Source organism: Apaloderma vittatum, unplaced genomic scaffold (genome assembly GCF_000703405.1).
Source record: "Apaloderma vittatum isolate BGI_N311 unplaced genomic scaffold, ASM70340v1 scaffold3921, whole genome shotgun sequence".
In the NCBI taxonomy this organism is placed as follows: domain Eukaryota; kingdom Metazoa; phylum Chordata; class Aves; order Trogoniformes; family Trogonidae; genus Apaloderma; species Apaloderma vittatum.
Window position 1 is genome coordinate 842 of NW_009699423.1, and position 23,656 is coordinate 24,497.

At 42.2% G+C, this 23,656-nt stretch overlaps 1 protein-coding gene across 1 annotated transcript; it reads left to right on the plus strand.

Moving 5' to 3' along the window:
• Positions 1 to 5,116: 5,116 nt before the first annotated feature.
• Positions 5,117 to 23,419, plus strand: LOC104269360 (arylsulfatase D-like; the record flags this gene model as incomplete). The annotated part of the gene is made up of 10 exons (XM_009878350.1): positions 5,117 to 5,186; positions 5,982 to 6,122; positions 6,934 to 7,055; positions 7,920 to 8,042; positions 9,537 to 9,960; positions 10,797 to 10,933; positions 12,275 to 12,409; positions 15,258 to 15,420; positions 16,420 to 16,541; positions 23,026 to 23,419. Coding segments are annotated over 10 exons (1,808 nt in total), but the record flags the coding sequence as incomplete, so codon positions are not given.
• Positions 23,420 to 23,656: the final 237 nt, after the last annotated feature.

Sequence of the window (23,656 nt, forward strand, 5' to 3'; positions counted from 1 at the left end):
CATCCAGCCTGGCCTTAAACCCTGCCGGGGATGGGGCAGCCACAGCTTCTCTGGGCAACCTGTTCCACCATCCGCGCAGGAAAAAACTTCTCCCTAACACCTGATTTAAATCTACTCTCTTTCAGTTTGAAATCATTACCCCTTGTCCTATCACTACACTCTCAGATAAAGTCCCTCCCCTTCTCTCCTGTAGGCCCCCTTTAAGTACTGAACAGCTGCTATAAGGTCTCCCCAGATCCTTCTCTTCTCCAGGCTGGACACAACCTTCTCAGCCTGTCCTCATAGGGGAGGTGCTCCAGCCCTGGATCATCTTCATGGCCTCTTCTGGATCTGCTCCAACAAGTCCATGTCCTTCTTATGCTGCAGACCCCAGACCTGGCCACAGCACTTCAGGTGGGATCTCACGAGAACAGAGCAGAAGGAGAGAGTCACGTCCCTTGCCCTGCTTGTCACACTTCTCTTGATGCAGCCCAGGATGCAATTGGCTTTCTGGGCTCTGAGCACACGTGGCTGACTCATGTCCAATTTTTCATCCATCAACACCCCCAAGTCCTTCTCTGTGGGACTGCTCTCAATCCAATCACCATCCACCCTGTAAATGTGCTTGTGATTGCAAACACAATTAGGATCTTTCCCAAGGCATAATGTAATTTTTGAGAAATGTTTTTCTCAAGAAAAATCTTTGCATCATTACAAGCTGTTAAGTAATTATACAAAGTAAGTTGTATAATGAAATACGCATGAGTAAATAAGCCAAATTTTAAAACTTATATCTTCTGAAAAAAGCTGAGTATAGTCATAAGTTCAAGGAGGCCAACAAATAAAAAACTGCTTCCAACCATGATTATCCTTGCTATATATTATACAAATCTAAGAGTTTAAGCTGCTTTATCTTTCCACCTCACTGACTCCGACTGACTTCGGTAGAATGCTATGTTTAATTCAGCATTCACTGTATTCAAGTAATTCAGTGAACTGAAATGTCAACAAATAGATGAGAGCTCATCTAAATAATTGCTTAGGACCTTCTAAAGGGTAAAGTTCTGAAAAAAGAGTGGGGATGGGAACACTACACTTTCAGTTTTTGGGGATGGGGAAAGAAAGTGTGATTAATGTCTTCAGCACAAGTAGGTCTACCTTTCCTGAAAACACAACAAAGGAGAAAAGACAGCACAACAGAAGAAAAGGGAGAGGTCAAGTTAATCACATTATCCTGCCTGGAAGGCTGGAAAAGTAGAGTGGGAGAAACAAAACCCTGGGGCTCTGAGTGTTGTGTTAATATTTATAGTATCTCTTTTGAGGCACTGGAATAGAGCAGGTGTTACACAAATCCGCACAGAATTAACTGGATAGGGAATATAGCAAAGGCAGCAGCCATGTTCACAGAATCACAGAAACACAGATTCACAGAATGTCCGGGGTTGGAAGGGACCTCAGAAGATCTAGTCCAGCCACCCTGCCAGAGCAGGATTACCTTCAGTAGATCACACAAGTACTCATCCAGGTGGGTTTTGAATGTCTCCAGAGAAGGACACTCCACAACCTCCCTGGGCAGCCTGTTCCAGCGCTCTGTCACCCTCACAGTGAAAAAAGTTTTTCCTAATATTTTTATGGAACCTCCTATGTTCCAGCTTGTACCCATTGCCCCTTGTCCTGTCGTTGGACATCGCTGAAAAGAGCCTGGCTCCCTCCTCCTGACACTCCCCCTTGATGTATTTATAAACATTTATGAGGTCACCCCTCAGCCTCCTCTTCTCCAAGCTAAAGAGACCCAGCTCCTTCAGCCTTTCCTCGTAAGGGAGATGTTCCACTCCCTTAATCATCTTTGTGGCTCTGCGCTGGACTCTCTCAAGCAGATCCCTGTCTCTCTTGAGCTGAGCGGACTTTGTACTCTGCCTGGAATTCTTGTAAATGCACAGCAATTCCAGTTTGCTGGCAGTTCCAGAGTGCTGCTGGTTGCTGGCAGGGATCCCAGACAGTTTCTGTGCTGGAGACTGGGGGAAGGGAGAGCAAGAGGAAAAGTTGCAAGTCCCAGCCCTCTTCCTCCTGCGCACGTCTTAGAGGATCAGGACTGCTCAGCACGTCAAGGAGCAAGAGAGATTTCAAAGCAAGAAGAATAATTAAGACAAGGGTTTGTTTTCCGTGTTGTTAAAAGGGATTGGCCTTTCTTATTAGTCCTGATCACTTATTGTGGTGTACTGGCTTACACAGGGAATTACTGTCTGACGATTTCTTGAATTTCTGTAAATAATTCTGTTGATTTCTAGAGGCTGATGTTAGATCTGCGAGTTAAGTTGGTTTTTTTCATTTACCAGCTCAGGAAACTGGACAAGCCCTAAGGCCCAGTACTGGATTCAGGGCGCTCTTAGCAATGTCAGTGAGAGCTCTGCTTTCAGAAGGAATTAGTCCCTAACAGAGAGATGTGAATATATGTGTTTAAATTGTGGGGTTTGATTTGTTTGTTTTGTTGGGTTTTTTAAACAAGTTTGATATTTCTCATCATCCTTTAGTAAGGTTAGTTTTCTTAAAATGGTTTGTAGTAAATCAGGATGCACTAGTTTCAATGATGCCACTGCCAGTGGGATTAAGACCCAAATATCTTTTAATATCACCACTGCAGCTCCCTGGAAATTCACAGCTTTCCTGAGGGGCTGTAGGAAGTCTCTGTCTAAATACCAGTGTGCCAGGTGGCTGTGTTGTGTGAATCTGTGGGGAGAAAGTGGAAGGCAGCAGACCTGTTACAACAGCTTGGAAAGCTTATCCATGCCCACAGGGAATCAAGGCACTTCTTAGATATCTAGATCTGCCAGGTTCCTTTGCTCTGCTACAACTCACAAGGACTGCAATCATCCTCAGCTCCTCAGCGTGGGCTGCAAACGTTTTGTCATTGCAATAGTTTTGGCTTAATCATGTATTCCAAGATCTTTATCTGCAACCACCTCCTGGGAAGGGAAAGCTCTTCGTCCGTTGTTAAAGCACCCTAAAACTTTAGGCTGAAGGTAAGGACCAGAGCCACTCATTGCTGGTTCTTTCTTCTCCAGAGTTAATGCCTTCATGAGCCTGCCTGAGCATGACTTCAGCTCTGTCCTACGGGGCCATAGTTCATTGGGGCTTCAGGGGAACTGCTGGCAGGCTGTGATTCTGAGGCATCGCCTCCATGCAAATACAAGAAATGAGATCCTCGTAGTGAGTCTTTTGCATTATTAAAGCCTGTTTTTCAAAGCATAGCATTAGGCTTCTGGAATCTGCACTGGCAGTAAGGTCTTGCTTCAAACAGCCAATACATTGCGTCAGAGCGATGGTGCTGCTTCTCCATCAATCTCCAACTCAGCCAGGGGGCAGGGAGGATGAGTACTGCCTTTCAGGACCTCGTCAACAGAGATCGGAAGCATCATCAACCATATGGAAAATTCCACAAATAAAAGAGATAAAGCTTTTTTTTTATATTTTTTTCCTCTATTTTTACTTCCCATATTTTCTCACCCATAGCCAAACAAGCACTTAGATGCTACTTTGAAAAAATCATCAACAGACCTCAGCTTCCAAATCTTTTTATAGTATTTTCCTGGTCAGAATAACAGCATCTGCAATTTTTTTTATCCTATGGCTCCCCCTTTGAAGTGCATAGGGCAGGATCACACATGGCTCTGGCTGGTTTAGTATTCTTCAGATATCCAGGTAACTGAAACACTCCTGTGTACCAAAAAGGCAGAAAAAGGTTCTCTCAGAAAATGCTAAATTTTCCCACTCGAGAACATGCCAATTTGGGAGGAAAAAACCCACAGAAGTCTTTCATTAGTCAAGATGGAATTTTTCAGTTCTCTGTCTTTAGAAGTGACTTTATGTATACAAATGTGTTTTTAGTTGTTACAGAAAGTAAATATTCTTATTAGCTTCAATCTGTTCCTTAAGAGAGCCAATGACATCTTTGTTCTTTTGCTGGTTTAAAATCGAAAGAAGTGTGGAAAGTAGGGATTTTGCATGGATGGGCTATTTAAGATTTTCGTCTATCTTCACAGTGAAGGAATGAATGTCATCTTTAGTTTACTTCAGTGTACCCCACAAAGATAAGAGTATGCCCATCCCCAGGACAGCCAGTTTACCATGTACTTGCGCATGACTATTTGAATTATTCCAGTGCAACATTTTCTGCAGATCCCTCCTTCCATGGTCATTCACAAGGAAAAAGAATGCATTTCCTAAGGCTTTCTTTGTCCAGAATGACAAGGTGTGCTATATATTTCAGCAAGCCTTTGAAATTACTTCCACCTGTAAAATTTGCGTTGCTAGACAAAAATAAATATCTAGAAACTGAAAGGTTGTTTCTAGGTTTTTAAAGGTTGAGTTCATAGAGTGGACAGGTAGAAAAACTGGCGTGCTAAATTTATAAATAGCATTAGGCTTTGAAGTCCTTTAAGGAAATAATCATAATGATATTTATGTTTCTGGACAGTTTTTAGTAACATTCAGATAGAAACACCTCCTTGAATGTACTAGATGGCATCCAAATCTAGCAACATTATAGTCCCTTCCCTGAGAATTACACTGCAAATACTAGTCTCCAGGATGGCTTTTCGTTGAGATATTTTTCACAGTTTGTTAGCTCACAGTAAGTGTTAAGCTCTTTCCCTGGACCTTAAAGGTAATTTGAGGTGAAGGGAAAGCGAGATATTAGTTTTACTTATAATTATCTCATTTGTAAAATGGTGAAAACCTTCCTTTCAGTACAAACTAACAGTTCTGTGCACATATTGAGTAATTGGCACCTTTTAACCCTTGCCATGAGCATTTAGCCTTCTTTCCCAAAGCTCACAAGTCCCCCCAGAGCTACTGGCAGCTGGGAACAGACCGAATCTTGTGAAAACCGCGTGCTCTGCTAGCTGACCTCACTCGTCCTCGGAAGTGCTCTTTCTGCCTTGCAGGGTCGGTTCAACAGGGCTTTGCACGTAGCATCTGGGAGTGTAAGGGCTGTGAAATGAAGCCCTCCTCTGTCAAAACCAGCCACAGACAGCAGCAATGGGATTGTGGTAACGCAGGGCAGTAAATGACCAACTTCACAGACAAGATTGTCAGAGTTGCTGGGCCCTGATTTATTTTTTTCCCCTTTTTTCCCCAGAATTTATGTGGCCAACTACGTACCTGTTTCATACGAGGAGAAACTGTGAAGTTTACCAGCGAAAAAGATGGTAAGAGAAGACATTGGCTAAGTGTCTTTCCTGGCTTTTAAGTGTTGTGTTTAAGAAAATGCAAACACAACTCTGTCTTCTCCCCCTCCCTGACAAAATTCAGTGAGAATCTAAGAGCAGCTGATGCAGGCTTAGTTCTATATGGCGTGACACATTTGCTATTGCAGTAGCTATTAATGAGCTAGCAGTAGGTGTGTTCTAACATTTGTAAGCTGTATCTTGCAAACACTTTGAGCATCTAAGACGTTTGCCGAGGTATTCTTAGGGTCTTCCAGGTAGATAACCAAAGTTAAGCCTGCTGTGCAACCTTGGTTTTACAGATGGTCCCACAGCTGAAGGAGCACTTTCCGGATACTGTGTGTAGCCCCGGGTGCACTGGGTGTGATAGTCAAGCCATTACCATCATAACCAGTGGGCCTGCACACCTACCACCTCCATGCTCCTGTCCCACTCATTCCAGGAGCTGGAACAGGAAGGTCCTACACCCCTCTCTCTACAAGGGGTGCCTCAGGAGATTAGCAAGCATCCAACCACTCGTTCTACCAGAAATATCTGCTGAGATCAGTGCAAATCTCCATAAAGAAATGCACACACAAAATTCCCGTGCGCATAAAAAATTATTACCAGCTTTGGAAAACTCAAGAAGTTTTTCGAATATTCAGGAGCTCCACCTGCTGGCAGTATTTGGTAATTGTTTCCACCTGTAATGAGTCCTCGTAAAACTTAAGAATAATAAATTCTGTTGTAAAGCTTACAAACGTTTTCGTAACATTACCTCCTCACTTTTAATTTCAGGAGCTGCCTAAACATTTGCCTAATTTCATGTTTGTTTCCAAGAACCTCTGTATCAAATCCTTCAAAACCCAATTTTTTACTGATATTGGCTGATGATCTTGGTATTGGAGATGTGGGTTGCTATGGCAATGATACAATACGGTAAGAAGGTATTCTATGAAATAAGTTATTCTTTCCTGGTGAATTTCAGTGGAAAAAGCAATGATGACATTTAGTATTAGAAAATTCAATACTAGTGGATCAGTTTATCTAGACACACTCTCAAATCATGCACAAAAATACATACTCTACAGTAATTCCTACAGAAGTAATAATTATACAGGCATGCTTCAGCAACATTTATGGACTTCTAATTTTCAGTATATACAGTCCAAATTCTGCAAATGTGTCCACGCACTGTATTTGTATAAATTGCATATAATTTACAAGTTTCTACAACTCCAAGGTTGAAATGCCAAAGACTGAGATTAAGATTAAATATCAACTAACAAATGTAGTAGACTTGTTATGAAATGACAGCTCAGTCTGTGTGATAGGTTTATCCCTAGGTCAGTTATCAATCTGCATATAGATTGATTGTGTATACATATATATATGTCCTGTGTTTACTGTAACCTATTATAGTCTTGGAAATTGTGTTGTCCTGTATCTATTAATGGGATTTTTTTCACTGTGTTGCATGAGCTTTTGATATGGGATAGACTAAAAATGTCTATTTTTTTCTATTTTTTCTTTTTAGTTATTAACGAAAACACATTTATCCATGGATGAATTACTTTATAAGGAGTCAGGGTATCTTAAAAAAATATGTAATGCAGAGTTTTCCTACTTGCGTTGTAGATAGAGAGGTTTGCAAGTTTGATAATGACGTCATCGACAAAACTAGAAGGAGTGGGATACCACAAGGTTCTGTGAAACACATTTTTGTCAGAGATGGGATTTCTCTTTTTAGGACCCCTAACATTGATGGCCTGGCAAAGGAAGGAGTGAGACTTACTCAGCACATCGCTGCAGCTGCCGTCTGTACTCCAAGCAGAGCAGCTTTCCTTACTGGCAGATACCCCATCAGATCAGGTTGGGCCTCTCTCTAACGGTTCACTGCAGTTTGTCTAGCCATTAAAAATTCCATTAAATAAACCATTTTAAAGACTAGTTAGTCTAAGGATTTGGATTCTCAGTGAGATGGGCCAAATTAAAGATAACTAGATTTAGTGATGGATTTCTATGGGAAAATCCCCACATAAAGCACATTTAATGTGGCTAAATGACAACACAGAAATGGACAAAAACCCAAACAGTACAAAGCACTCAGAAGTAGAAACACAAAGAAAATTGTGTAAGCACCATATGTTCAGTGGTATTGAGATTAGATTAAGCATAATATTTTTAATATCCCGGCAAAGGTTTTCATAGTGAATTGTGTCAGACTGTGTAACAGTCCTCAACAATAACACATTAAAACAGATTTAATTCAGCCAGGTAAATTCGTGATAGAAAACTTCAGCTGCCACATATGGCAGCAACAATTAGCCTAGCTCCTGTGGTTTTGACATACACCGTGCCTCTCAGAAGTATTTACGCCTGACCCTGTAAGCCTTTTTTTTTTTTAATAAGCCTTCTTTTTCCCCCTTTATATTGCTTATTTTTATAGAATTTTGGTTGCAAGAGGTTACTTAATGTTCAGATGTAAGCATCTTAAACACCCCAGCATAGCTGAAGCATCTGCATTGGTCTAGCAGATAATGACTTGTAGGGGACTTGAAGGAGACATTCTCCTGGAGGTCAATCAGAATATGCCAGGGCATACTAAATGGCTTATAAAAAGGCACTAGGCTTCAGAAATGGCGTCCCATTCATTAGAAAGAACAATCTGAGAAGACTGAAAATCTGAAATCTGAAATCTGGCTTGCTGTATTTTAAAGACTGATTCCCGTCCAGGCATGGCATCTGACACTCAGCGGCGGGTTCTTTTTTGGAACGGGTGTTCTGGAGGGCTCCCACCAAATGAAACTACTTTTGCCAGAATACTGCACCAGCAAGGTTATTCTACAGCAATTGTAGGTATGAGACATGACCGCTTGTTGATTTCTCGTTGCTTGTTATTTAAACGATGCTGCTTCTGTAAATATATTTCTTTGCCAAAAGGTCTAGGATCAGTTATGCCAGAGTTTCTTGTATGCATAACTTTCAAAATCAGCAGGGATTTTAGAACATCACCCACAAGCCCCAGTGCCAGCGTGGTGTATCTGACAAATCCAAAAGGAGAATGTATGGAATACACAGGTGTACACTACAAACAGAAGCAAATGCAAGGGAAAGAATCTTGCTTGCCCAGTACAGATTGCTTTAGGAAGAACCAACAGAGATATTCACTGATAGAACAGTAAAATGTTGTCTACCAGCTGGTACCCAGACACCACAGTGGTCTTAATTATAGCTGGTGGCTAGTTTTTCTGTCATTTATGCATCCTGCTGATTACAACAGATGAAACTCTAAACGTGCCTTCATTTTCTGCAAAAGCAACTCTGCAAAAAAAGGTGAGAGAGTACCATTGCCTCCAGCAGGATTTGGATCAGAATACATGTTCAAGAAAGAAAACCCTATTAACATTTTGCCATTAAAGGATGTGGCTTTCAAGTGCTACTCATTTTTAAACTTTTTGATGTAGTCAAAGGTGTCCCATGCCTAATTTTAACTACTGTGATTTTCACACTTCTGCTCAGCTCCGGTACACTGAGGTGTCATTTAGTTCCTAAACCAAAATGAGTGTTAGTGATATACTGGCCACATACAAACCCTTGCAAAGGGGTGAACTTTCCCTAGCTTGCTGCAGTCTGATATAGCTCATACCGTAAACTACGCTCATACTCACCAGCACAGAGATGGTTAGCAGTTCTCGGAAGTTATTTGTGTGGGTAATAGCCCCTAAGCCCACGGTTATAGACAGCCTGTCCTTCAATGTCAGGATAATTTCACTGTTCTGTAATATGACTTAATTAAGGTTCATTATCAGTGTATGACATATTCTGACATTGTACTGGGTAGCTGGAATGTCCTACTTTTGCTACTCATTTTAGGATGAATATAAACACACAGAGCTATCACATACACCTTCTTCCCGAAATTAGCTTTTGGAACGCGAAGGCCAGGCAGATCTTGTGTGTTAATTAGTTGCTACTCTCGTACATAGCTATTTCTCCTGGCACAAGGGGTTCTCCAGTTTCTCCCCATCAGGCTGCCCATTAATGAACAGCTACTGCATCCTGTGAAAACTAATAAGCACCAACTATTGCAACTCTGTTCTTATTCGGGAAGGTGTTTGAGCTGCATCATTGCCCTACATGGATTTTTAACAGACAGGTGAGAGAAATTAGCTGTTCTAGACAGACAAAGTGCTCATGCAGGATTGCTTCCTGAGAGTCTGTCCTCACCCCACACCAGCTTCTCCCTTGGTTACATCTTAACTGAGTATTGCAGCCAAGATGTGAGAAATATAGGCAGACACACTCAAGAGCAATGATGTTGGATTTAAGATCTTTGTTTTATATTTTCAGGAAAGTGGCACATGGGTGTGAACTGTATGTCCCGCCATGATTACTGCCACCATCCTTTAAATCATGGCTTTGATTATTTTTACGGCATGCCTTTTACCCTCTTGAATGAGTGTCAAGGAACAGATGACCCTGAACTGGCCAAGTCTTTGCAAGACACGTATTGGCTTTACACACAGATGATCATTCTTGCAGTGCTTACTCTTTTGATTGGAAAACTTACCAATTTATTCTCAGTGAAATGGAAAATAATCATATGGCTGGCCATCTGTGGTCTCCTGTATTTCATCTCCTGGTTCTCCAGCTATGGTTTCACCAAGTACTGGAACTGCATCCTGATGAGAAATCATGATATCACTGAACAACCAATGAATCTAGAGAAAACTACTTCTAATATGCTGAAGGAGGCTATTTCGTTCATTGAAAGGTAACCAAGAAGAACTGTATTACATTTTAAGGATTTTAAAAACTAATGTGTTTACCGTGTCATACATCATCAAGTTAGGCAGTTGGCAAGCTGAACCACCTGTCCTGATGCTGGCCAGCAATTACTTGTTTTCTGGCATGGTCCTACCTGTCAGCATCCAAACTGCTAGTGTTTATCTTACATAGAGCTTGTCCGCTCCTCAGGAAAAGGAAAATTATTTTGTTGTGTGTTTATGCTTTGTTCATCTAACACAAAGGAGTCCTTGCCAAGGACTGGGCCTTCTGCCAGCAAGAACAGAAAAATTATCTAAGCCTGATGAATGAACTGCAATAGAAAGTATCGTAGGAAGTTAATATTTTACAAACAGAGTGAGACAGTGAGCTTTGTTTTGTTTTCCAAAACAAATTTGCAATACTATCAGTAACCTCAAGTGGAATTGAACAAACCACTAAGTCTTTAAAAGTATTCATGCTTCTAGTCTGGGCATATCCCTGAAGAAGATTATTTCTGTCAGGGTTTAGGGTTGTTTGTTTGTTTCTAAGGGGAATTGGAGGTAAAATAAATCCCTTCTGTAAAACTTTGAGCACAGATAATCTTTCACAGAAATAGAAAGGACCCATTACAATTTTGGTCTTAATACAGAACCAAAATCTTTCAGGGGTGTTTTAATCTCCTCTATATGCCAAAACTGCAAAACTGTAAAGATCAAAAATGAAAAATTTTTGGGTTAGACCACAATAAAATTTTGTATTTTGAGATAGTCATTACAATGCCATTGTTATATTTTGGGTTGAGTGAGTTTACAGAAAAATTGTTACTGTTTTCTTTTATTTCAGAAACAAGCATAGACCATTTCTTCTCTTTGTTTCCCTTCTACACGTTCACACCCCTCTCATTACCACAGAGAAGTTTCAGGGGAAAAGCAAGCATGGCCTGTATGGAGATAATGTAGAAGAGATGGACTGGATGGTGGGTAAGCAGTATTCTTAAAGAAAATCCGTCATTTATTTGAATGTGGAAAAAAATAAAGGGTTGTTCACAGAACTCACTTTTAGCATATGTCAAAAATCAGTGAACTTGCCTTGGACACACTGTTAGCTTCAGAGATTGCTACGCCATCACCACACCTGTTTTGTTTTGTTTTTTCTTAAGATGAAGACTCAAACTTTTCTTGTGAGGATTTGTTCTTTTTCTTTTTTAATTGGCACACTTCTGTGCTGCAGTGTTAAATGCAGACAAATAATTAAACGTCATAGAACGGTTTGGGTTGGAAGGGACCTTAAAGATCTTCTAGTTCCAACCCCTCTGGCAGGGGCAGGAACATCCCCCACTAGAACATGTTGCTCAAAGCCTCATCCAGCCTGGCCTTGAACAATTCCACAGCTTTCTCCGGGCAACCTGTGTCTCAGCACCCTCAGAGAAAAAAAAAATTCTCCCTAATATCTAATATAAATCTGTCCCCTTTCAGTTTGAAACCATTACCTCTCTTTCTATCACTACAGTCCCTGGCAGGAGGATACAGAAGGGTCCCTCCTCTTCTTTCCTGGAAGTCCCCTTTAAGTACTGGAAGGCTGTTAGTAGGTCTCCCCAGAGCCTTCTCTTCTCCAGGGTGAACAGCCTCTCGGGGAGGAGCTCCAGACCGTTGATCATCCTTGTGGCCCTCTTCTGGTCCATGTCTTTTTCATGTTGGGGTCCCCAGGGCTGAACACAGCATTGCACATGATAAGGTCAATCATTCAAAGATAAACATATTCTAAATAAACATTTGATGTCATCAGTACCATTCTTTATGAAGTTAGGATTGAACTTCAGTCTGTGAAGTTTTTACCAGTGACATCAGGAGAAGATTTTTGGTTGATAGTATGCAGCCTGACCTCAGAGTCCCTGTTCAGTTGCTGGTGAGACACAGCACTTTCATATGAATAGGAACCTAGGCAGCACTATTATTTAGGCTTCTCAAGATGCTTGAGACCACACAATGGAAACAATCCTTGACTAATGGAATTTAGAGCATAAAGTTGACAGTATTCTGAGTAATCTGAATAAAAGAATAATTAATTTTTATTTTTTCCAATTGATTTTACCTTCTATTTTCCTGTTTTTATGGACACCACAAGCAAATCTGGGACACATTCAGCAGCTTTCTGTTGGGCTCTTATTATTTCTGTAATGTAAGATTACTCTTTGCATTGCTTGTGATAGCTCATAACAGAACTCAATCAGCTAAAGACAATCTTCGCTGAATTTTGACTCAAGACCTAAAAAATCTGACTGCATCTCTGGACAGAATCACGATGCTTTCCTTTGTTTATAGGCAGGCTTCTGGATGTTATTGACAAAGAAGGATTGAAGAACACCACGTTCATTTATTTTGCATCTGATCATGGAGGATCCTTAGAGGCTCACAGAGGAAATGCTCGGTTGGGTGGATGGAATGGGATCTACAAAGGTAAAATTATGCTAGAGTGTACATACATAAGACTTCTTCTTAGAAAGAAAATTACAGAATAAAATACATCCAGATAAACTATATTTATTAAGCTCTATACTGGAATTATGTCCTGGCTGGAGCTAAACAGAACCAATTCTGTTCAATGATTTCACTTTTCAGCTTCTAAGAGGCTGCACTTTCTGAAGTTAGCAGCACGATTTTGCAGACAGTGTCTGCTACTAGAAGTGGTAACACCTCATGTTTATAGTGACTACTAAGGAATGGGAGGCTTTTGCTTATACTTGATCCTACAAAACCCAAGGCCACTGCTGGATCTTTTGTGTTACATTGGAGGTGCTGGGAAGTGAAAGGGTCACAAGGAAGTAGGAGGTGGCCCCTCCAGGGAGGAAGGGACAGGACAGGAGACTAGCAAGAGAATTCTATTCCATATATGCCATATTCGGTATAAAGCTGAGGGATCACAGGGGTTAAGCCCTCTTGCTCTTCCACTTCTTCAATGGCCAGTGTCCAAGGAATAGTCTCCCCGTTTTTCTGCCTTGGATCTCCATCTTGATTTCCTGAAACCAGCTCCTCTGTCCAGTTCCCCTCTGCTGCTGAGCCTGGGACTTCCCCATTGCCTTCCTGCTCTGCATTATCAGTGATGATTGCTATCGGGGTGATAGGAGAGGCAGAAGTTAGGGTTTATATCAGTTTTGTACGTATTTCATTATTTCCTGAATATTACTGTTATTGTTTATTAAAGCTTCAGTTTTAGATTGCTTTTCCAATCCATATGTCTCTCTGCCTCATTCCCTTTTCCCTTTCCTTCTGAGGAGAGAGAGGGGTTAGAGAGCATCTGCCAGTCATTTGGGGGCCAGCCCAGCCCTAACCCTTGGCAGATGATAATCTTGGATTGTAGGGCTGGTGAAAAATCAGGGCATCCACTATTCATCTTTCAGTCCCCAGACAGGATCACTTTTACCAAAGCTACAGCTATATTGTCTAACCTATTCTTAAAGACCTTTAGGAATTCCCCAGATGATCCTATTTTCATTGTCTATGCTACTGGACTTTTTTTCCTGGTACCTGCCTTGGATTTCCTTGTTGCAGTTTAAACAACAGATCTTGCCCTATTCACCAATCTACAGAGAAGAGATTCTTCCTGTCTTCTGGGCAACAGCCAGTTTTTGCAAGGTCATAGCATATTTCAATGCTGTTGTGTTCCCCCTTCTTCATCCTTTCTTTAGACTCCAGTACAGTTGTACCATTTGTACAATCCATACCAGTAAGAGATGCAAAAAGGCCAATGGGCTCATTTGTATAACTCAGAACGTAACTTGGGGAATTCACTTTTACTAGCCTAACAGAAGTATATTAGTAACAGCACTGTCTAGAGAGGAAAGGTGGATGTGATGAGGCAGGTATTTCAGTGTGGGAGGACAGCGATGAAATCATGCCTGAGTAGATGGGAGACAAGAGAGCACAGAATATCAGTCTAGACATAATTAATAGAAAGTCTTTCCTATTTCTGTACACATACAGCAGAACATAGGACAACCCAGTGAAACTAATCATCAATGAGTCAAAAAATATTTAAAAGTCTGATTTAATTCATAAATATCTGTAGAACTCACTGCTGCTACTGCTAACATAGTATTAGTATAGTATCCATCATGCAACCCTGCTAACCTTTAAAACTGAGCCCTGGGAACCTTGCCTGTAAGCTGTAACTACGAACATACCTCCTCCATGGCAAAGTCTGGCATTACTTACCAAAGCCAGAGGCTAGTATAAACTACCCTTCAGCTGCTCATCGATTAGGTGAGCTAATAAGCCAGCTTCAAGGGTTGTTCACCAGTTTTCCTACAACGCTTTTCAGCAATGACTTGTTATTTCTGCTGTAGAGAGGGGGAACAACAAAGCAAAAGTCGCACAGGTACCCGAGCTTCAACGTTTTGCAATTTTGGTTTTATAACTGGAACCTCAAGTTGGAGTTTTGGGTTTAAAGCACGTTGTTTCATTAACATCTGTAATTCACATCTCTAATTAGTTGTTTCTCACTTTGACATACTATTCAAAACAGTTAATACCTTGACTTGTAAGAGAGGCAACACATGGAGGAGAGAATTTAGAAGACAGCTAGAGGAATGCAAGAGAAACCAAATTAAGAAAGACTCTTTGGATTACCTCCAGACAGCTTGCGGTACAACAGAAATGTAGGTGGAAAGTCTGCGTCACTGCACCATATTACTGCACAGGTTCTGCACTCTTCTATTTAGGACCACCTCAGAGCATCCTTGGAATGGTAAACTCCTGGAGGGTGAACATCATCCCAGTTCTCCTTACTGCTCTCCAGGACTGCAAATCATTTCATAACATTCCTGAGACTGACAACCAAGCTGGCCCTGTGTTAATCCCCCTTCCGTGGGCACCAAGTGAGGCTGCCACGTCTGTTCCATTGACACTGAGTCAGGTTTTGGGTTTTTTAATAACAGACTTTTTTTCTTGGGCACGCTAACAGGGTGTGTGGAGATTATTCACAGACATGACATTCAATTGAAGTTATAAGTCAGAATGTCAGAGGGTGCAATTGTTCCTCTTCTGCCAAAAATACCGCTTAGTAATTGGTTGCTGTATGTGCCACTCAAGAAAGCAGTGTAAACTAAGGAGGTTAATAATACTTACTTTTGAAGAATGGAATTTTCACACTGCAGTCTTTCTACTCTTCTCCAGGATTTAGTGTGTTTCATTACAGCTATTTGAATATTCTGAAAGTTTTAAAACATTTTATTATGCATGCATAACAAACATCTATTATTTATTTATTTATTTATTTGGACCTTTTTTTTTTGCCCCTCTCTAACAGGTGGAAAAGGAATGGGAGGCTGGGAAGGAGGGATCCGTGTGCCAGGAATACTTAGGTGGCCAGGAGTGTTGCCTGCAGGGACAGTAATCAATGAACTGACAACCCTTATGGACATTTTCCCAACAGTGGTTCACCTGGCTGGAGGGGCAGTGCCTCAAGACAGGTACAAAGGTGGCTACCTAAACCATACTTACTCCCTCTTCTTGATTTGCACAGAAGGTGACTGTATATGTCATGCATCCTAACTACCACGGGTTAAACTCTACTTTTTTTCTTAACCAGGCCATGCTCTAGCTTTCTTTCCGTGTAGCTTTCCCCCTCTTGTCTGTTTATATGGAAAAAGCAAAGGAAAACAGCATGTTTTATCAAGGATCATTTAGCTAATACAGTTTTCTAATCACTAAAACTAATCTAGTTGATTAGGAACACTGGGGTGACTGTAAAAAAAAAGAAAAACGCCATAATCAAAAAACTTCTCTTCATCTTACTGTTTATGAAAAATCCACAGATACTCATAAAGCTGGTTTGTCCTGTTAAGTACAAGGACAGGCCCCTTCCAAGATTAGGAAGCCTGCTTCTTTGTGAGAAGGTAAGGTGGAGCAACTGGCACATGGTCTAGATTTGGCTGTCAGTACCAGAGAATCAGCTTCCTCAATAGTAAAGAGTTTGTAGCATCTATGTTAGACTCCTCTAAACAACACGAGAAAGCAGCGGCAGCTAAGCCATTTGAGAAAGAAGTGTAAAAGTACTGGTGGTGTGTAACTAAACCAACTGTTAGTCAATTGAGTAAGATTTTGTTTGGGGGTTTTTTTAGCTCACAGAGTTATCAGTGATTTTGGTTTCAGGGAGCAAAATTAAAAGCTGTGAACCATGCCTTCTATGGTTACCACCCCCAGGAAAATCACAGCAGTGGTAACTAATCTCCCCAGGCAGGATGTGCAAACTAGCTGTAACTGCAAAACAACTGCTAGTAACTGCTGATCATTGGTCTCCACCCATCCACACAATTAAAAATCTCAGGGCTCATTAGCTAAACAGTAACTTGGTTTAGAAATGACACTTGAAATCTTAATGCTGCATATGTGGAGAGTGAGCACTGCTCATGCTCCAGCTGCAGACTGAAATTCCTAAGCAGCCTGGTGACTCCAGTCCTCTCCCTCAGGGTAATTGACGGGCACACCTTGCTGCCTTTGCTGCGGGGGACAGTTCATCGCTCTGGGCACGAGTTCATGTTTCACTACTGTGGTACATTCCTGCACGCGGTGAGGTGGCACCAAAAGGACAGTGAGTATAAACATCCCCCTCCTTCAGGTCAGAGACCATGTAATGACCTCTAGCTGCCAAGAGAGTATCACGTGAAAACATACCTACATATACCTGGTGTGAGTTTATTGCCTCAAGCTCCCCATTCTGCAAAATGCAGAATGGCTTTGCTGTCAGCTGTCCCGCCAGCCTGAGATGAAGCGTTTCACTTCCCGAGTAGCATAGCTTCGCGAGTCTCCCCATCGTTGCCATGTTTCTATCACTTTTGGTGCAGAAGCATTCTGGATAAGCTTTAGTGTGAAAATGAAGGAAAAGGAACCACAGATAAAGTCTTTATCTTAAGCAGTAGTTCATTTGTTTTCAATAGCCCTCTTTTACTTGTTTCATTTTTAGCTGTGGCAATTAGACAAGCTGACTGCAGCTGCAATGCTTTCCCGAGTTTTCAACAAGCATCCTGTCTTTGCTGATGGCACCCTCTGTTACAGCATAAAAGAGAACAGGCCAGTGACTGATAGCTGGGACCTTATTTCTGCTCAGAACAGAGGATGGCATTTGTGTGACCCCCCCCCACAAGTGCCTGGATCTGAGTTTGTTGTTTTATAGTCACTGAAGAGATGCAGATGTTTTCAGGGTGTGATTCACCTCCTTCTGATTAGCAAATCTAGGTTAGATCAGTCATTCCCTCTGTCTTCCCACTGACTTGAAAAGAGAGCTCAGACTGACCGTATCAGATATGAAAGTCACCCTTATATTAACTTAAAGTTCCTTGTCTGTGAAGTGAGAGAACTATGGGGTTCTTGAGGGACTGCAGTTAGACAACAGTTATAAATGCTAGGGCATTCCTCCAGCAGCAGCTACTCACATTCAGCTGGTACGCTGACAAGGAGCTGGCTCTTTGAAGAGCAGTTTGGGTGCTGACCATGGGGTGAAAAAAGCTTAGGCAGTCCAGCAGGAACTCCTTCTTATGCCACAGCATTAACCAGGTGATCTTGCTCATGCCCCTTTATGATACTTTCTGATATAATGACAGAATTAAGTATAGATAACATCAAGCCAACAATTTACTTGCTCAGTGAACACTTGAAGACTATAATACTTACTTGTGTTCGCAAATACTTCAAAACTGCCACAAGAGTATCAGAATAATGGCTGAGAACTTGGTTGTCTTTCTTGTTGGCATGATTAAATACATATCAGACTTGCAACACCAAACTTTCAGTCATGCTGCCAGTTTAACCTTGAGGTTAGTGCCCTCATCATCACAGCACATTTGACAGAAGCAGGGCTTCTGGGCAGGAAGTCACTGCTCTCGGCTGGCAGGAGACACGGAGGCAAGTGACCAAGGACTAAATGTGAGGCTGTAATGCCAGGTGCTGCAGTGGAAATTTTTTTCAGGTTCTTAATACCCAAAGATAAAGCTGGGTACTTCATTCAAGGAAAAAATATGTAAGCTGTACAAGCCATGCAGTACTTGAGGAGCTAATGCCTTCAGGGTGAGATCCAGAGCAAACTGTGCACTGCACAGAGAGCTAGAAGATGGTACCTAAATCCAGTTCTTTCATGGAGTGGGGCACCTTCAAGATGGAAAGGGTGTTTGTTTTTGTTGTGTTTTTTTTCTCTTGGCAATCCTCACTCTCTGTATTTTCAGAGAGAAGACACAAATAATATTTTTGTTTAAGGACTAGGAAAGCTTATATAAGAAAGAGAGAAAGGGAAGAGAAAGAAAGAGGAAGAAAGAGGAAGAGAGAAAGAGGAAAAGAGAAAGAGAAAGAGAGAAAGAAAGAGAAAGAGAAAAAGAGAGAAAGAGAAAGAGAAAGAGAAAGAGAAAGAGAAAGAGAAAGAGAAAGAGAAAGAGAAAGAGAAAGAGAAAGAGAAAGAGAAAGAGAAAGAGAAAGAGAAAGAGAAAGAGAAAGAGAAAGAGAAAGAGAAAAAGAGGAAGAGAGAAAGAGGAAAAGAGAAAGAGAAAGAGAGAAAGAAAGAGAAAGAGAAAAAGAGAGAAAGAGAAAGAGAAAGAGAAAGAGAAAGAGAAAGAGAAAGAGAAAGAAAGAAAGAGAAGAAAGAGAAAGAGTGCTGCAACTGCTGATTTGCTTTGAAGCTGAGCGGTAAGGCCTTCACAACCCGACCAGGGCTGCTGCAGTTGGTTAGAACTGCTGCAGAGCCAGTTCTTGGTACAACGAGAGGCCCATGGCACTGGTTTTGGCCGCTCCCTCTGCCTTGCTGCTTCCTCCTAGCCGGGGATTGGGATGACCTGACACAACCACGGCTACGAAATGAGGTGACCCCAGCGAGAGAACTAGACTTAAAGGGCTCAAGGCCAACAGTTTGGCTGACTAAGTCCGTGTCTCAGGAGACCAGGGCTCAATTACTTTCTTGCTATGGGCACAATCAAAATAGACCATCTCGAAGTCATCTGTGCCAATTGCCGTGCTGCACCTTTGTTCTTCCTGTGGAAACTGGGGCTCCGAAGTAATAATAAACCAAGATTAGTTGAACCAACCCCATAACCTAACACTTTAAGCGATCACTTTTGGCTAGGGCTTATCCCACCGCGGGGGTGTGAAGGCTGGAGGGCCGCCAGCCCCTCAGTCGGCAGCGCCGGGAAGGCGCCACCAGGGGGCAGCGCCACACCCCCAAACCCCCACACCGGCACACCGCCACACCCCCACACTGCCACCCACCAACGGCCTCAACCGCCGGCCAGGCGTGAGGTTATAACAAATCAAATAAGATCAAATATCACACACCCCCCTCTCCGACTCTTCGGCGCGGTTAGCTGCTCCGCTTTTCTTTTTCACATCTCGAAGTGCCCTGTGTGTGAAAAGACATGAAGCGCTGGAGCGTTTGTGCGTGGAGCCCACCACAGCCCGCCTTGGCAGGAACACGACTCACCTCTTGGAATGTCTCTCCCCAGGTTTCCAATGCTCAGCAGAGCAGGGCGTTGGAGGCTGGCAGTGAGAATACAGCTCTTAGAGCTGCCACTAGAGATGTGAGAGATCACCTGGCACAGACCCGTGCCAAGCAGGCCTCACACCAGATCCACCAGTAGCTCCAGGCTTCATCTAACCATCTAACCCAGAGCCCATTCACCTGTTCACAGAATCACAGAATCACAGAATGTCAGAGTTTGGAAGGGACCTCTAGAGATCATCTAGTCCAGCCCCCCTGCCAGAGCAGGATCACCTACAGTAGGTCACACAGGAACGTGTCCAGGCGCGTTTTGAATGTCTCCAGAGAAGGAGAGTCCACAACCTCCCTGGGCAGCCTGTGCCAGGGCTCTGTCACCCTCACACTGAAAAAGTTTTCCTAATACTTTTGTGGAACCTCCTGTGTTCCAGCTTGTATCCATTGCACCTTTTCCTGTCACTGGACATCACTGAAAAGAGCCTGGCTCCGTCCTGGTGAAAATCGCTGCTAGAACAGTCACGCTGCGCTTGCCTAGTCTGAATACAGATCCCGTCAAGGGATGAGTTTTAAGGATTGCTTTTCAGGTTGAAGAACTGCTGTTCTCCTCACCCAGCTTTCACTTCATATTCTCTTAGGCTATGTAAGGTGTGCCTGCATTACAATTTTAGTTCAGTTCAGAAGAGTGCTTTTGAAGCAAACTACTCTTGAGCACACCCACTCACTGTGCTTTGGGTTGCATTGTGGAATGGGCTTGGAGATCATGACTTCATTGTAGATGGAACTAAACCGTAAAATAGGCTCCAGGATCATCCCTAATATGCTCTAATCACTGAAAGATGTTGTGTAGGCAGGACTGGACAAGAGTTACTCCACACACAACCACAGCATTGATGTCAAGCCATCAATAGCCGTTCTGCTCTACAGATCAGCTTCTAACAGGTTACACTACGTGTGATATAGCTACAATACACAGGCGTCAGGTGTATTTTGTGCTATTTTGTGTTCCTGTGAAGCCGCATGCACAGCTAGATTTCCTGTGTGTGCTTTTCTGCATTTTTTCCCATTGAGCCACAAGTGCTCATGGCAAGGGATTTGAAAACAATGGGATGTCCTCCCTATGAAAGACTGGGTAATCAAATATTCCTGTGGGGCTCAAGTTTCAGCCAAGCCAGAAATTCTGATTCTTTGCTCTGACTGCTACTACTTCTGACTGGGCTGACGGAACTTTTAGTCTATTCTTGCTCATGTACAAGTATTTCACATTCATATCACATATTTATTGCCTGTTTACTTCTATCTATTGGACAGGATAGATATGAAGCCATTGTGTCTTGATGTCACCCAGCCAGGACTCATCAGTTAAGCCTGTCACTGAAGCCAGAAGAATCCTTTCTCTGTATGTTAGAGTTCTTTCCTCCAGCGCAGCACAATAAGGGTTATTAGTGACAGTTCATTTGTTTCTGCTTGTTAAATTGATTGATTGTTACCAGATGGGTTTGAGAGGTGTTTGGATTGAAGGAGCAGGTTTCCTTTCCCTTGGACATATTATATTAATATGTTGCCCTAAAATTCACATGCATTTTTCAAAATCTCTCAGAGCTACTTCAGTAGCAAATTGCATATTGCTCTTTGCCTCTTGGGGATCACTGAAACCCCTGCTGCTTTCATCAGCACTGATTTCTACCACCTTTCTTTTTTTCTGATCCTGCTGTAGCCCAGCTATCTACTCAGCTCACCAATGCAGGTTAGTTACAATCAGCCTCAATTTTTCCTTCTGAATAAAATAACAAGGATCTGGCTTTCTCCCCCTCTGCAACTCCAGGAATTATTTGCAGTTGCGAAAAGTGAATGTTAAAACTTTGCAGAATTGCAACAATTCTCCTCAGACACTCTACACTCACTTCTCTGAACTGCCCCACAGTGTACAAGTTCTTGAGAATTAAGCTCAACTACGTATGGAAAAGAATGACTACTTTGTTTTTTTCTGAACATTGATCGGATAGATTCCTATATATAGCTAGGTAAGCCCACCTCATATTTCTCTATTAAATGGTCATTTCAGCAATATCACAGTAGCAGTCTGACTAGGGCCAGCTAATCAGAAAAATGCATATGGCCCAGAGAGTACTCATTTAACTCCTTCTAATAAGTAGCTATGCTACCTCACCAACAAACCCAAATCCCATGTTTGAGGAACTCCAGTATGACAGAGGAAGTCTGCACTTTTGTCACAAGACAAGTACTCACAAGACAGGGAGAAGTAGAAGGATGTGGAGCACATCCCAGCCAGCAGCAAAGCACACACCCAAACAGACCTGTCCTTAGTAAACCATTTCAGAAATGGCGATATCTAAAAAGCTGCAACATTTCTAAACACATTATGCCAAAAAAAAAAATCAGAACCAGTGAGATCTCATCCTTCCTCTGAAGTGCAGAACCGTAGCTTAGTAGGAAGTGAAAACTGTGGGGTGGAACTAAACAGATCCATGGCCAGCCAACTAACCAGCCAGCAACTAGAGATTCTAAGCTAAAAAATTATCTAAGCCTCAATATGTTATTTGTTCCCTCTCATCTTTTAAGAAGTTTTTTAAATTTTATTAATTAACAAAATAGTAGTGACACGACAGAGACAGAGTAATAAAGCTGCAGATTCATGAGGAACAGCTCTAGGGACAATAGAAGGAAGGACTGTTAAGCGATTCCATGGAAGCAGAAAGAAAATGCCACATAAGGACAATGCAGTTGTCAGCTATTTATGCTCAATATTGCAGAAGTGGCTCCAAGCACTCAATGTCCCCTTTCTTTCGCTCTCTCTTTTCCAGACATAGTATCTAACTGCTGTCTTCTGTTTGGACACATTCTTGCCTCTGAGTTCAGTGTAGTGCTTTCTAAATGCGGGGCGAGGAATAGTGGAAAAAGGAGGAGGGAAGAAGAGGGAAAATCTCCTGTTGAACTGCTTTCAGATTTAGTCTAGGCATTTGCGGTTTCTTCATTTCCCCAGCGGTCTGCACAAGAGCTTGATACAAGTAACAACCTCTAAAGCTCCAGATCAGTTGCTTTCAGCATGTTAACTTAAAAACTAGATTAGAGATTTCACTGTTTTCCTGGCCTGCAACTACCACCTGATTTGAGACAGTGCTGGAAAGTGAGCATGGAAATGAGCTGTGATCAGTTTCTGCCCAGGTGCTCTTCTTGGCTCAGGTGTACAGAGCCAACAGAATAACCACCAACCAGTACCTGCACCCAGAAATCAGACGCTGTATTCTCCAGTTTTGCCCCCAAGAGGCATGTAGAGTTTCAAAGGGACACAAAAAAAGTGGCAAAGATTCTCTCTGCACTCAAAATATTAGATCTCACCATCCACATGGTGTATATGACCCTGCATGTGCCTAGAATCCAAGCGTGCCCATGAGCCACAAAAAACATGTAGCATCCCTGCTGACTCCCTAAAGAGCCTTTCCCTGCCCATATGTGACAACCACGACATAAGCTTGCCCTGGGAATGACAAAGCAGATCACTTAAGATGTGAACCAACTTTTCAGGGACCTGCCCTGACTCCTAATGCCATTAGGCTGTTGAAATGTGTTTCTTCTGTGACAGGTGGAACCGTATGGAAAGCCCATTATGCTACTCCAGTATTCCAACCAGAAGCCTCTGGGGCTTGTTTTGGAAGAGGAATTTGCCCATGTTTCGGGGACGGTGTAACCCATCACGACCCTCCACTGCTGTTTGATCTCGCAAAAGATCCTTCTGAGGCAAATCCTCTATCAGCTGACACTGAGCCCTTGTTCTACATGATAACGAGGAGAATAGGAAAAGCTGTAGAAGAGCATCGCAAGACGCTGACTCCAGTTCCACAACAGCTGTCTCCTTACAATAATATATGGAAGCCGTGGCTGCAGCCATGCTGTGGGACATTCCCATTCTGTTGGTGTGATGAAGAAAACAACAAAGCGGATGGCACATTTTAATACCAAAAATTAAAGCACACTTAGCTTTTTTTTTTAAAAAAAAAAAAGAGTTTTCACATTCACATGACTACAGCCATAGAGAAATACAGGTCAAATTTCACTGGAATGTGTAATGTGGAGACGGATGTTATTGATACCTTTTATTCAACCTTTTCTCTTACCCACAGAAACTCAGTACGCCTGTGGTTTAAAAAACATACATTAAAAATGCTCCAAACACGTTCCACCTATGAATCACCTCTATAATCTATACCTCAAAT